The sequence below is a fragment of the Parasteatoda tepidariorum genome, chromosome 2 (assembly GCF_043381705.1).
Source record: "Parasteatoda tepidariorum isolate YZ-2023 chromosome 2, CAS_Ptep_4.0, whole genome shotgun sequence".
Taxonomy (NCBI): domain Eukaryota; kingdom Metazoa; phylum Arthropoda; class Arachnida; order Araneae; family Theridiidae; genus Parasteatoda; species Parasteatoda tepidariorum.
Window position 1 is genome coordinate 40284656 of NC_092205.1, and position 16689 is coordinate 40301344.

General features: G+C 28.0%; 1 protein-coding gene across 1 annotated transcript in view; it reads left to right on the forward strand.

Moving 5' to 3' along the window:
• Positions 1-391: 391 nt before the first annotated feature.
• Positions 392-16689, forward strand: part of LOC139427211 (gamma-aminobutyric acid receptor subunit alpha-5-like) — a 78825-nt gene continuing 62527 nt past the window's right edge. The window contains exon 1 of the mRNA XM_071188139.1: positions 392-597. Coding sequence (XP_071044240.1) covers positions 392-597 — 206 coding nt within the window. The remainder of the gene's footprint in view (positions 598-16689) is intronic.

Here is a 16689-nt window from a genome sequence, read left to right on the forward strand (position 1 = left end):
AAATACAGATTATTCTGCACTGTTAGAATTTTTTTTTGAATTTACGGTATAATAACCGGTCGGTAATACGGTATAATTAGTCTGTTCATCCGATAAACCATAAAGTTTATGACGAGGAACATATTTTTACCTATATGGTTTTGAAACCGCTTACAACTGATACAGTTATACAAAACTATGCGATTTTTTAAACCGTGAGTGCAAAACTATATGGTTTTGTTATCATTTACGAATAGCATAGTTTCTGAACCATCAAAGAGAAATTTAAAAGGATATTGAGGCTCTTTGGGTGTTGCGCCATTTATGCGTGACTGATAGTTTCGTATACTATTAGTTCAGCGTCAATTATTGAAGAGTGCAGGACGTTAGAAACCCTTCATATATTGACGGAATGGAAGAAATATTTGGGTATCAACGTTGGGATTGCATTGAAGAGTGCAGGACGTTAGAAACCCTTCATTATATTGATGGAATGGAAGAAATATTTGGGTATCAACGTTGGGATTTGAACTCCTGTTCAGCCGGTCTTGAGATTAACAGATTAGCTTTCTCAGCTACAGTGCGACCCAGCAGTATGGAACGAAATAGCTTCAAAAGGTAAACCTAGCTAGTGCGGATATAATTTTGGTCGTTAAACCGTATTAGATAATAACAATAAATACCCATATTTTCTTCGACTAACAGTTTGAATGTCAATTTTTTATGGTTATTTGACTGTTTTAGTTATATATGGTAAAATAACAAATAAATAAATGGCTATTTAACCATTTTTACCAAGAAATTTCTAACAGTGTAGGTCTATTAGGATTTAAAAGTGTTAATGTGCTTATTACCAATAAAATACGATATTGCGGTTAATAACCTCGTTAAGCAAATAAATTTAACTTACCTTATTTTCAAGAAAAAAAGGAAAGGAAAAAAAAATACTTACTTCGTTTCCCAGAAAGAAGAATAACATTAAAAATAGATTAACTGATTAAAACTGGGATTTTGTTAATGAATTATGATTCGATGAATTAGCTGATTAATAGATTAGTTGTTGTGTTGGAAATTTAATGACTCAGGCTTAAAATAATTTAATTACAGATTTAGCGATTTATTAACGGATTTAGTTAATAAATAATTTAGTGAGTGTCGTAATGTTTTAATTTTTTAAAAATTATGCATTGAAAAAAAATGTTCAAAGCTACCAGAATGTGGGGAAATTTATCGAATTTCTGGTTCTACGCGAACACCAAAAAGCTTAGTATATTTTACCGTAGCTCTCTAGTAATTATTTTGGTAAGATTAACAATAAAATATGGTTTAATAATATGTGATAAAATGTAAATGGTAAGAGTTGCTAATTCTATTGCGATACCTAAGAGCATCGCATAAAAGCCATTCATTCGATCAAATTAACATTTCAGTTTTACATTTTTTACCATATGCATGGTAATAAGAACTATAATTTGGGAATCAAAATTTCCGACAAACCATTATCATATGAACTGTAAAAATTACAAAAATAGTTTTAATACCACATATTTTGGTTTCATTAATTGTAATTGTTATTTTTTTTATCAGAAATATTCTTACCTTACAGTACAGTAATTTTACCGAAGCTTTTATCTTAGTAGAGCGCAGGATTTGCTCCTTATTTGGGTTGCTTAAATTCACGTATTTGACTATGAATACTTTAGGCCTATTCTAAACAGAAAGTTTGTATGCTTATTATTAAGAAAAATAACATTTATTTTTTGCTTAAATAAATATTTTTCATCTGATTATTCGTGAAAGATCAAATCAAAGCTTAACCCCGTCCCGCCCCCGTCAGGGGGCATCCGGAGAATACTGTAGACTCTAAGTGCACTCACGTGACCCCTCAGTAAAAAAGAGGATTCAAAACGGTAGTCTTGGTGGCGATTCATGGCAACATCAGAAGGCCTTAAAGAATTTAGTGAAATCTTAAAATTAACTACAGCAGTTACTCAGAAAATAGAATTTAGGAGTTTGAGTGCTCAAACACAATTGGCAAGGCATTGAAAAAAGGTAACAAACAAATTATGATGCTGAAAAGTACCAGAATTTGTCCAAAGCCCATGAAAACAGATACAATTTCAAAAGGAAGAGTTACGTCGAGGCAGCCGTAATGAAAAATCCTCAAACAAGAGGAAACTCAAAACATGAATAGTCAGAAAAGTTTACAAAATTTTGAACAAAAAATTAATTGAAAATTCGAAAATCATTTCTAAAGAACACAAATACAATATTTTCGAAGGTTACAAGAAATAAATAAATAGATAAGTAAATAAATATATAAATATATAAAATAATAATAAAAATAAAAATAATAATAATAATAATAATAAAAATACTATTAGCATACGGAAAATTGTTAACAGTGAGACACAATTAATGCATTACATGAAATATAGAGCTCGTTAATTGTACAGCCCACATTTTTTGACGGCGTATAGTCAAGTTCCCTTGTAAGGAAAAAGCGTTCCATTATTTTAATAATTCCCTGTTCGACTTTTTTCTGCTTCCAAAATAATTTTAGTCGGATGTAATTTAAATGTTCCGGAAAATTTTTTTGTCGAAGGTCTTGAAATTTACTGCGGTTTATTAAAATATGTTCCAGATTTTCAAAAGTATTGCAGGAGTGCTTCCTTACCAAAAATTATTCGTGAAAGATATCTAATCTATTCGTGAAGTGAAATTTCACTTACCCTGATATTGCAGGGGAAAAAAAGAAAAGCTGTTTTTTTAAAGAAAAAAGTGTAATGGTAAAAAATGATCAAAAAAGTTATTTCTTGATATATGTTAACTATTTAGGAAATCAGTGGTGTTGGTAATGATTTAATTTGCATCAGTGGTGCTGGTAAGTGGTAATGATTTAGATTTTTAATAATTTAACTAGAAACTTAGTGACAGATTTATTAATTACGTAGAGATTGCATAAATATTTATTTAGGATTTATTTAGGATTGTGATAAAATTATATTGATAGCTTTATAGCATTAAAGTTAGGGCCAACAATACCACCTCGAAAATAAATTGCACTAAACCTAACGAAATGATGCTAAGGATTCTCAAAAAAATCATTCTTAAGAGAAAGAAGCATTTAAGTTTATGAGGCTCATTTTCTTCTAAAAAAGGAATTGATAAAATTTTCTAGTTAGGAAGTAATATGTGCTTCACTACAAGAACTGAAAGTGTATATAATAATTTTGTTAAATAATTAACTATTCGATTAATCAGTGATTTATTTTCTCAATTATTAATTTAGTACTTGGTTTGAGACTTTAATTAGTCAGGCAGCGATTGATTTTGTTATTGTAAGTTGGGGTCGTAGGACTCCTCAGCTAATAACTCATCTGTGACTATTTCCTGAGATGTCAATTAGTGATTTAGTTAATCGATACTTAAGTTAGCTAGTGATTAAAACTATTAAAGAATTAAAGAATCCTCAGTCTATTAGCTAATTATATATTAAGAAAATTTACAAGCTTAAATTTCTAGGTGGTGCCTATATTGAATCTTTTGTAATTTCCACCAAAATCCTTTTTTTTTTCAATCTAAAAGATTAAACCATTATGCTGTTAGAAATTTCTCGGGGATTTCTTTGGATCTCAAATAAAAAACATTTTAATAGTTATTTTACCTTATTCAAACAAAGACTTTAAATAAGATGGTATTCAAACTGTTAACGATAATAGAAACGCTCATTACCTACTTTTACGTAATACGGTTAAATAACCGCAATTTATTTTACAAAGCTTGACCCAACTAATGAAGCCACTTAGTTCTTTGCTGATTGGTACATATTATACCCGAAATGGCTAATCTGTCATTCTCATAAACGACAGAACGGGGGTTCGTGTCCTAGCGTTGTCACCACAATCTTTCCTCTGCACTCTTTAATATGTGACTCTGCTCTGTTAGGATACGATATTCTCATTTATGAACAGATAGCAGCACCATAAAGCTGCTAAAAATCATGTTTAGCTAAATTTATTTTTCATGGTTTTGAAACCATGCCAGTGGTCAATTGTTGCAAAACCATGTTATTTTGTATTCAGGGTTTTCTAACCACACTAGTTGTAAACGGTTTCAAAACCGTTAAAGTAAAAAATTATATTTACCGTTAACTTTATGGTTGATTGGATGAGAAGACTGCTGCTGGGTATTTTACCATAATTTTGAAATGAAAACTCTAACAGTGCAGTTTTAAAATTTTATGAAGTCAAAACTCTCATTAAAATTCTACAGAAGAAAAGTGATTTTTTAAGATTTAACTTGAAAAAAATCATCATATGATACCTCTTCTAGTTTGAGCAGTTTTAGGTCTCACCGCGTTTCTTAGAGAGAAGAAATAAGGATTAGCATGGTTTATTAATTTAACTTTTCTGTAAAGTATTTTTTCTTTTAAGAAAGTGGAGTATTTCATTTTTATTATAGTCTATAAAACAACATTTTTAGCTACATTTTCTCAAAAGTCAAAATAGTAAAAATAACAATTTACTTTATTTTTTCCTTTCATGAGTAATGAGAACAATGTCTGTAAAATGGAGTTTAAAAAGTAAACTGCTTTTCCGTTTTTAAATTACATTTTGATGCTGTATCACCAGCGCTGTGGATGATTTATCTTCCTTTATTACTTTAGCCTGACCCCTTAGTCATTTATACTTCCTCTAATCTCCTTTATCCCTTCCATGGTATTTCGCAAGGGATTTGCTAAAGCTGAATTTTGCCCGAACCATAAGGCTGTTGATATAAGTCAAAAAGCTATTTGGAAGAGGAAAAGCACTATTGCTGTAGGTAAGCATAAAAATGTTTAATCATTATTATTCCGACAGTGCTTGTGTTAAGAAATAATAGGAATTAAAAATAATAGGATTATGCACTGATCTGTGTTTGGATAAAGTGATGTTCAAGGTAAAAAGAAAAAAAAATCTTTCACTAGACTAAAAAATAAGATACTAAAATGTTCTGTATTTCGTGTTGAAATAAACTTATTACAAACTTGAATATAATTTACTTTTTTTGAACTTATACTTAGCCCCCATTTTGAGTTTTATATCTGTACCATAAAACTTGCCCAATATAAGTCTTTTTTTAAATACTGAGAAAAATAATATGGTTCAAAATATATTGAAGTGCACTGTGTATTTGGATCTATAGGAGCACTAAAAAGCTCGGTAAATTTTATCGAATGGTAGGGATCTTGGTAAATTTACCAATAAAATTTGGTAATTGCAGAAAAATTTTGTGAAATTTTAAAGCAAGGCGTGAAAGCCATTTATTCGTAAAAATACCATTTTCAGGTTTATGTATTTTGCTACATGAGTGGTAATAAGAATTATAATTTTGAGAACCATAATTTTCGTGAAACTGTTACTGTATGAACGGAAAAATTACCAATTACCAAATGAATGGGGGAAATACAGTATACTTCGGTATTTTTGCAATTGTTTTTTTTTAATGTTTTTTAATGTATTTTTTCTTTACAAGAAATATTATATCTAGACAGTACGATAATTTTACTAGAATATTTTTCTCCGTGTACCATAACATTTACTCAATTTTTTTTTTCATTCAAACCATGATAGTTTTTCGGGAAAATTGTTTTTTTTTTTTAAATTTCATCCTAACATTTGTCAAATTAAACTTTTTATTTTTAATGCTATTGTTTTCCATTTTTGTGTCTTTGTTACAACTGTCAGATTTTTCCGTTTGGAGTTTGTGATTTTCTCGTTATTTATCATGAGATTTCTGTTCTTTATTTGAACTGTAATTGCTATCTAATTTAAGTTTTTCATTTTTCATAGTAGTAGTTATTCACTGAAAAATATTCCAGATCGAATTACTAAGTAAAATATCGGAATTTAAGGCTCATCATCAGTAAAATTCCCTTTATTGTAAAGTATTGTACCGTAATTTTTACAGTTACGTTTATCTAATTAGAGTGATTCAGTGATTTTAGGATAAATATTACTGAAAAAATTACGGCTAATTGAATTTTTATTACCCCAGCTATTTGAATTCATTTATTTTTACTGTAAATTCCATGAAAATGGAATTTACAGTAAAAAGTACCGGCGTCTCGAGTGCCGGTAGTATTTATCGTAAATTTATCCGGAATATTTTACTGTGTTCTTTTTAGCTATCAATTGATAGCACTTCACTCACTGAAGTTACATACATTTTAAAATATTTTCTTTATCTCATTCTTACTCTTATTAAAAATGTATCTCGTACTTTAGGAAATCATTAATTCACTTTTCGTGTGATGTCCTTTGTCTTTCCAATCATTTGTTCGAAAACAATGGAGGAAAATGGGTTCTACTGTATGGAACACATATTTCAATTTTAAATTTTTCTTTACCTCAAGTTTTTAAGTTAGTTTTATTTTTACATCAATATTACTAAAAAGATTTCTCTTATCAACTAACAGTTTATTTCTTAAACTAGCTAATTAAAAACTAGAATTTCATTTCTTGAAATATGTCATTTGAATTGTCAATTGTTTCATTTGGCTTATAGCTTTGAATGACTGTAGAGTTACTATCGAAAAATCACACATATAGCAGATATAGCTTAGATACCATAGCATTACCTTATTTATAGCTGTAATAAAAAGTCTTAAGTAATGACACAGAAAAACCTTGTTTCATTTCTCGAATTATGTCTTTTGAATCCTTTGCCTAGTAATAAAGATGAAGTGAAGAATTTGCATTACAAGACATATGAAATTTCCTATTTCCGCTTTATAACATTAAAATATTCCCAATATCAAGATGAAAAGAATTGTATAATTTCTTGGATAATTTTATTTGTCTTATCAATCCTTTTTGTATATCAGGTAATTATGGGTCAATTAATGTGGAATTATTTCTAGAATCAGACATTATATGGAAGTATTTTTCCATTTCTTTTAAAACCATATTAATGTCTCATAAAATCATTCGTATCAAGTTGAAAACCATTGTCTTAATTTCCCAAATGATCCCATTAGAAATACTTGTTTGACAACTATAGATGAGTCAAGTATCTCTGTGAAAATTGTACTGAAATCTTATATATTTTTAAATTTTTTGTAACTAAATAGCATTGAAATAAAATAAGTTGAAAACCATTGTTTGAATTCGTAAATGATGCCATTTGTTCCTTCAAGAGTTTCTATGATAAGAAAGAGTCCTGGGTGTTACTGCATGTTCATATATTATAGGCTATCCAATTTACAACCATAAAAGATGGATAAGACAACATTTTTTAAAAGATAATACAAAAGTTTTTTATTCATTGTATTTCAATGTACTTTTACCTTTAAGTCCTAAATAAGTTGATAAATTTTCAGGCATTCAGATTGAAACTGTGCAGCATAACTAAAATTAGTAATCCCATCTAACTTTGGAGTTTGATTATATAATTACGGTGATAATGCTTTTACGAAATTATTCTGGACGAATTCCATGAAACAGAGCATTCAAGCACGCACCGAATCTCTTTAACTTTTATGTAGCTATCATCCGCTACTCTTCGGACTTTTCGAATGATCCTGTTCATAATTTTCGAGTGAGGACTACATGCTTTCTTTCTGATAAAAATTTTGTTTTTAAATATTTAAAATAATTTTGTATGAACGTTTGACTATAACTGCACGTTAGACTCTAACCGTTGAAACGTATCTAATTTAAATTATAATTTCAATTAAAAAGTTGACATTAAAAATTCAGTTAATAAAATACTATATAGTATTTTTCATAATTTTTAAACGAAAACTTGTTATTACGATATTATATTTTACTGTAATTCATATGTTTACAGAAAAAAGATCGAACTATCGAACTCTTTAGCGCTTAAATACGTTAAACCTTTTCAACTTTTAACGTAAGGCAACAGTTTTGACGATTCGGGCAGCGTTTCGTACCACAGAATTCACTCAATGCATGGGAAATTATTTAGCTCCTTTTAGTTCCTTTATATCAACGATAAAAATAAATCATAACATCGTTTAATATATTTAAAGATAAGTGTTGCATTTAAAGCATATTTTTATTGATACTACATTACTTTAAATATTTGCATTACTTGAAATAGTTTAAATAATAATCGCAAAGGACATTTTTTGATAATAATCCTATTTTCTTTTCTTTTTGAAATTTTTTCAAAGCAAAGCATAAGCTTTTTTCAACTGTTTTAGATTTCATTGATGCTTTCGAATACTTTGCAATTTCAAAACCTTTTTGTGCTTCTGTATATTGTCGTAAGCGAAATCCCTACTTTTTTCCCCAAGTACAGATAAACCATCGAAATATCCTTATAAATTCCAGACTCAACATAAAGCTTTTATCTTTATGTTCGCTTGCATTCAAAGCAATTGCTTACTTTTTCTATTTCAATTGAAATTTAAATCTCGCTAAAAGCATGTTATACTTTTTATTTGGGTGTTCTATATGTTCTTTATTTCAAATGTTTGAAACGGTATGGATTTCATATAACCCAAGAGACCTTGGGTTGAATTTATTTCTCTTTTGAGTTTTTAATTCAATCATTTTTGCTTCTGTATTTTCAATTTTGTACCCATTCATGACGTTTATAATGATATACTTCTTTGAAATGTCTTATTAAGATATTTTTTATTTCTTTCCTCTTACAAAAATGTCTTTTTATGTTTGTCTGATACGACAATTTGTAAGGACAATTCCTATTATTTTATTTTATTTGCTACAGATGTGCAAATTTTTATTAAATAGTTCTAATTAAATGCTAAACAATATTTCTCTTCTGTATCATATTAAAACAGTAACCCGTACCAAAAAGGATGTTTGATTTGCGTTTTTTTATTTGTACCGTAATGAGTGACCGACAAAGAAGATGATTGATTTTTTTAAAAATGTAATAGTAATTGCTGCTTCAACATGTTTTTTTACTGCAGTACGCTCTCGATATCTAGTACTTCTATATCTCGAAAGCCTTGTTATGTCGAAAAAAATATTTTCCAGTTGACATATCCACCTAATATTAATTTGAATTCCTATATCGTAGAGTTTCTTCTCAAAACTTTGTTATGGCGAATGTTTTTCGAAATAAAAAAATAATTTTTTTGGGAAAATATATTCGGAATTTTTTTTGGAAAAATTACTATGCAAGTTTATTCTGTCTATGAATTCTTTTCTATTTAATGCATAATTATTTTTGTCTTGCTTTTAAAAATAAAATTGTCAATGCTGTATTTAGATTTATAGTCAACTATCATAGCATACATAATTATTAGTAGTTATTCCTGTCAAGCGACAAAAACACCGTAGTTATTCTTAAGTTAATGACTCTACTTTTTAGAGAAATATTTTCGAATATATTTTTCGACTTTTTAGACGATATTTGGTTCTGAACTTGTTATCTCGAAAACTCGCTGTCTCAAAATTTTTTTAGCATCCCTTCAACTTTTAGATAATGTATTTTACTTGTAGATACTGTAGTATACTTTATTTTAACTTGTTGAAAAGTAATCATTTTGAGATGGAGTGTTAAGATACTGAATATACTGTCTTAAATTTTGGCGTTTTTGGCAAATTTTTGAACTCTAAAACGCCTAAACCCCTCAGTAATTTTTATTTCTATTTTTGAATAAGAACTGAAAAATAATTTTCAATTGAACAATTTTTGAATATCCCACACTCAAATAAAATTTTGTCACAAAATTTCGTAAGTTTGCTGAAAACTCTTAAACCATTCAAATTTTGCTTTTATATTCTAAATTAAAAAAATTACATTCTTTTAAATACCTTACTTTTAAGTTGCTATCTTTTCCACGGCAGTGGTAAATATTTCCAAAATAAATTTTAAGTCAGACAAGTAATTATAGTTCTGAAGGCATCTGGTAATTTTATCGTGATCTCTGGTAACGAAAAAAGTCATCATTATAATAAGACACGGAATTTCCAGTTAAAGAAAGACATACTTATATATACTTAATACTTATATAATAGTAATAAAATTCAAATACATAATTTACACCTTCATTTGGTAATTCATTCGCTTGTATGTTAACGGTTTACAAAAATTCTGTTTTTCCAAATTAAAGTTCCTTTTACCACACATTTAGAATAGAGTTCAAAGCTGAAAACTAAATTTAATCGAATAAATAGCTTATATGCCATGGTGTAAGGTATCATGATAAAATTGCCAAATTTTACAGAATGTGCCAAATATTATCACATACTCTGAAACCATATTTTATTGTAATCATTGCTTATAAAAATTGCTTTAGAAAAAACTACCGAACCTTTTGATACTCCCATACATCCAGAAACACTATAAATTTTACCATATTATCGTAGTTTTTACCATATATTTTGTTTTGGAGTGTGCAAATTTTAGTTTAATTACCAAAATTCTTGTTTCTTTTTTATCAGCAATGTCTATATTCTATGAGTACGACATCTTGCCAGAATTTTTTTTAGTATTGAATGCTTACATCTATACTTATCCGGAGTTTTATGGTCGAAGATAACACATACAACTTTCAATCGGTCTAATGAAAATGCAAGTAATAATAGTTGCTTTTTGATAACAAAAAGCTAATTTCATCATCAAGAAAATATATGCTCAATTATAAACTCTACAACTTTTCTACCATCTACAGTGATCTTACCTCAACTGAAGCTCTGTGATTGCTGACAGTTCAAGTTTCAATTGTTTCCTAACCACCATGAAAAAAATGTGCAGATAATACAATGCTAGTAAGAACACAAGTCATTATGCATTCAAATTTTACCATCAATTTAAATTTCGACCACCTTCCACCTTTCGACCACCTTCCGACAACTCCTTTTTCCAAGTGAACTAAAATAGAGAAAATAATTCTATTTTTGTCATACTCAACATATTTTATGCATAGTGGGAAGTTACAATTAGTGATCAATGGCAAGATTTATTTTTATAAATAAAAAGCACAAAACAGAAAAGATTTATTTTTGGAGGGTGAACAACGGCAAAAAATTATTTGTTTTGCTGCAACATTTTCTTCTAATTTTTGAGAACATTATACTGAATTTTGTTTACCTTTCAAACTCATTACAATCATATAATTTTTCTATTTTTGATATTATCTTTTAAATTACCTTGCAAATTACTCATGATTACGGAACTCTTATACGCACTGAAAATAAACTCCGTATCAAATTACCCTAAAAAGTAACCATAAGATTCAGTTTTACCTGAACGTGTTACGGAACCAAAAAATACGATTTACCGTATTTTTACTGTAATAATTACCGTAAAATTATTGAATCACTCTAACTAATAAGTATTACCTTAAAAATTACGGTATAATATCTTACAGTGAAAAGGAATTTTACGGTAAAAGGGCTTTTCGGATGATGCATCCAAAGTGCTGGTACTTTATACCGTAATTTTTTGCATTGCTAGGCACATAACTTTCGTTAAAAATGCCTTTCATATCACAAATTACCTTCTATGCCTTTTGAAAGTGATACATCCGAATATTTGTAATTTTAGGTGTGATAAAAAAGTAATTATTTTCGTCTTTTTAACCTAGATACATTTTTATTTTATTTTATTAAAGTTTATACGGCTTCAAAAATATAACTTAAATATTTTATCATAAGATCTGGACTAAATTTGGTTTAACTGAAATAACCTGAATTAGCTGCTGACGTTTGCTATGCATAATTCAAACAATGAATTCTTTTGTATGACTCTTTATTTGAGAGCATTAGCATTTTAAATATCAAAATTGAATTTGGAAATTTTCTCAGAATCGGCTTATGCAATATAATTATTCCAAACAATTCCTTTTCGTTTCAATTCCAAAACACATTGCATCAATCCTCACAATGAGCCAGAAATATCTCTGGTAGAAATGGAATTCTCGATTTGATACGTTTTGCACGCAGTCTATGAATGGGTTTCATAAGTCTTTAGAATCTCTAATGGCTTCCTCCTTAACTTGCATTTAGTATTCATCAATTCTGTAAGCATCATTTGTGCCTGTGTCAATATGGTCCAACACTTCTATTCAACAACAAATCTGCTGCCGAGGTTTATTCAGGAAGTGCTGATAAACTCTGCATTGAATGGCTTTAATGTAATTAATTTGAGTTGTGAGGCTGCCTGTATATTTGACTTATTTTTTGTATTCATTTCATTAGGTAATTGTAAATATTTTGTGAGTTATTCAAAAAGCTTAATCTATGAATCATTAATTAATAATGATTTAGCAATGGATTGGATTTTAGTTTAGGTGTAGCTTGTTCTAAATATTTTTTTTATTAATTGATGATCAATTTAAATTTTATATATGAACTTAATTTACTCAGACACAGTTTTTGGTGTAGAAACTCACTTCCAAATATTCTTTTTAATTATTCAAAAGTATCTAATTAAATATTGCTCTTTTTGTACATTCTCATTGGGGTGAGATATACCATGATTTCCCTATAGACAATAACAATTTTCTTCATGAATTTTGGGATATCTAAAGTATCTATGTGGAAGAAATATTCAGAAACAATCTTGCACAAAGATGCACAAGTTCGGAAAAAGTTGGGCTTGAAGTCAAATTAGACTGATTTGAGACGAAAAAATAAAACATACTATTCGTGGTAAGAATATCAAATCATTTTCCGATAAATTATTTGCGTCTTATGAACAATGCTCAAAACGACTTGAAGTAAATCAATAAAAATAAAGTTAAATACCGCAATTTTGGATTTTTACGTTAATTAAATAAAGTTTTAATGAAAAAATTGTATCTTATCTTTAATTAATGTATTTTTATTAAATAAGAATTGACTATTTAGAATTTAAAATATTTTATTATTTTTAAATAGTTTGAGATACTAATGAAAACAGTTTATGCAAGCTCACTTTTCCCTACTGAAGGCTTATTTAAATTTCAAATAAATAAATTAAAGAAAGGAAAATGTATTACTTGAATTACTCGCTTAAAAGAATCACGTTTGTTTCTCAAATTGAATGGCAAGCGTTTGGTGAAATGAGTTTAATCCTTGTGTCTCATTAACATGCGTTATATTCAAAGGGATTTAAAACTCTGAATAACTAAAAGAAAAAAGGAAATTTTATGGGGACCAACAACAAAATGAAATTTTTCATAAAAATAAGTAAGCACCCTTGAATTAATTTGCATTACTTAAAGTATTTTTATGTCTTTACAATAGAATATATTGTCATCTTATCATTTTTTACATTCTTAATAAATCTGGATAAATTAACAAATTTTTTATATAGTTATCATTACTCAATAGCATTTGCTTTTGATATTTATTTATTACACATTTTTTAAAAATTATTATCCGGTAATATTAAGTTTTCAATTTTGATTATTATTCAAAATTTTAGGCTAAAAACTATACTGGAAGTGTGCGTCTTTAGATTAAAAAATAATCATATGATAGTACCACATCGCGGAGCATTTGATTCCAAATGTATTTTGTTACAACTTTAAAGTAACTAAACGGCAAATTATATATATTTATTTTTAAAAAAAATATACAAAACTTTCTGCAGTCATAGATTAAAGTTCCCTATCTTCAGGCTAACAGCGAGAAGTTTTCGTGGTTTTCCTCTCCATGTAACACAAATGTGGGTTAGCTGCATAAATAATGTCCTCTACGAAAGACAAATTTCTCCCAATACTTAATCTTGCCTCGTAGATTAGGTATGAAATTACAAGGCGACGTGTTTATATGTATGCTTTAAACATTATAGCTATTTTAATTTCGGAGTTGCATTTCAAGAAACTTTTCATTCTCATATACCATTTCAATAAAAGAAATTAAATTTCTTTTATTTTTATTGTAATTAGTTTGTTTGGAAATTTGTATTTGAAAAATTCAATTGATGATAAATGATCTCGAAAAGATTTTACTACTTAGACATACTTTTGAAGTGCAAAAAAACTACAAACTTTAATTTACAACAGTTATTTTTTATAAATTGGTGTAGTACTTTTGTAAAAAAAGTATATAGAAGTTTTATTGCATGTTGATCATCAAATATATAACTGGGAATAAGCATGCCACTCAAGTTAAAAGGCACTCAGAGAGAAATAAGGAAGTTCTTATCGAGAATATAGCATTCTTTGCCAATTTAGGGAGAAATGAAATTCCCTATGTGCAAAGAAAATAGACATTGGAGGAAATTGGCGAATATTTCCTCATTCTAACTGGCATCCCATTGTGATAAATATTTCTTCTTTTGGTATGTTTGTCAGATAATTTGTAAGTAATTTTCAGTTAATTAGGATGAAGTGCCTTTAAACTGCAGGCATTTAATGATTCGATAATTTTTATATTGCGTATCGTAACTAGGTAAAAATGATATACATTATTAATTTTTCTTAGTCATAATTATATATTTTTTATTATAACGGCTTTGCAAATTTCTTTAAGATTGAAACTGAAAAACATTTGTGAAACCTTAAAAAGATCTTTAGTTAGATAATTTATGAAATAAAATATTTAGTGCTAAAAAATAACGTATAATAAAAACGTAATATAAATTTTAAAACGTAAATAACGCTGAGCTATACTACACATAAATAACTCGTTACCTCGAAATTCCTTTTTCTTAAAGCCTTCATCCTCTTACAAAATTATTACTTAAGTAATTGCGTTTTCCCCTGTAGCATGGTACGTCTATTAAACGTAAATTTTTTGGAAATTGGTGAAATCAATATGCTTTATATCTAAATTCTTCGTAATGTTGAAGGAATGATATTGCCATTAAGATATTAGGTATAAAAAGGCTTTGGTAATACATAATATTAATGGAATGGATTTTATCAACTACCGTTCTGTAGGATTGCTTTCGCATATTTTTCATAAGATAGACGCAAGAATATTTAATATTTAGATTTCGTAAAAATGATTCAGTGTATTTTACATATTATTTACAAAGTAAATTATTTTTATTTTGGTTCGAATTTATTTACGCATATTTTCTGTGTTTTTGGATAATCACGTTTTTTCTATAGTTTGATGTTTCAACTTATGCACATTTTGACGTACTGTTGGCTTAAATATTATGTAAAAATAACGCACACTTTATTTCCAAGTAAGAGTGGTTGGTAAAATATTCGTAATAGGAGCGAATTTGTTTGCTTAAAATTTTACGTACATTTTACGTTTTTTCAATGATCATTTTTTGCTATAATTTGACGTTTTAGTTTTAAGTATATTTAACGAATGTTTAGAAAAATTCAAAGGTAAAATACACGTATTTTTGACATAAAACTAATGCCTCTTTGTTACCTGGTCTTTCCAGTTTGAGGAAAAAATATATTTACATTGAAATAAATAATATAAATTTATAATAAAAAGGAGAGTCTTTTGATCTTTGGACCACAGATACGTTTTGACTAGTTTAAATATCTGTGAAAGTATCTAATATAAGAAAATTTACGCTTTCCCTATACGTAGTCAATAGCAACAACAGCAGATATTATCTTCTGTGGTGACCATTTGAGGATACCCAGGTATGCATAAAAGACTCTTTTCACCTTTCTGAGTAATTTTTTTTCTCTTAATCGATTCTATTTGAAGGTTAAACTCCATTAATTTAACATTTTAAAATAGAGTTGAGCTTTATAAATATCAAAATGAAAGGTAATATACAATTTTTTTTAAAGAAAATTAATTAATTTTTGTTAGGCCTAACAAAATCAAGAAAGTGCTTTCTTGTAAATTGGACTTCTACTTAACGGAAACAGTAACGTAACTTAACGGATACAGTAACGTAACAGATCCGTAACTTAAACGGATACAGTAAGATCACACATATATTTCCTGGAAGACGTTACCTATCGTAACATGTAAAAATTTTGATGTTCTTAGCTCTACAATTCTTAGTTAAATTATAAATTTATGAAATATTCTAATAAAATGCCATTTAATATATAAGTTCTAACAATTAATTATCTTTTCGGTTTTCAGTCTGAAAAGCATTACATTAATATACACTTTGAGATATAACATTCTTTTTATGAAAAAATATTGCTCTTTTTGCTATGCATACAGACATTAGCATCATGCGGCAAACTAGGTCTCACTATCATAAAACTTGAACGATTAAATAAAAAATAACCCGTATTAACCATGATTGGAATTTTTGTATCTTTCTATTAGTTTTCAATGCTTAATGTAAAGCATAAAAATTAAGATTTTAAACTAGTGATTTTTGCTTAAATTTCTTTAAATAAATATGACAGCAAGATTTGAATTATTTTCCGTAAATTTAATAAAAACATTTTTACAAAATTTAAGGAACTAACTAATATGCATCCTTGACTATTCGAACATAATTTACATATAAAACTCTGCAAGCTCTTTTAATTTAAAATATTTTCGAAACTAAATTTAAATTATCATTAATTAAAATAAATTGCTATATCACAGAGGTTGCGCGTGGTTTTTAACAAATTGTAGTAATTCTATGACGAAAGAAGGAATTTCAGTCTCAGATATCTGCTATAACGATAGATATCTGATCTGAATATATATGAATGGAGAATTTTTTTAAAGTCTTATCATTAAACGCATAATCATGTCATTTGTTTGCTTAATATTGGCTAAGAACACTCTTCAATGAGTGTAATTTGATGCTTTATGATGCTTGTGACATGACCAAAATGTTTAAAGTGAATAATGTCTACATGGG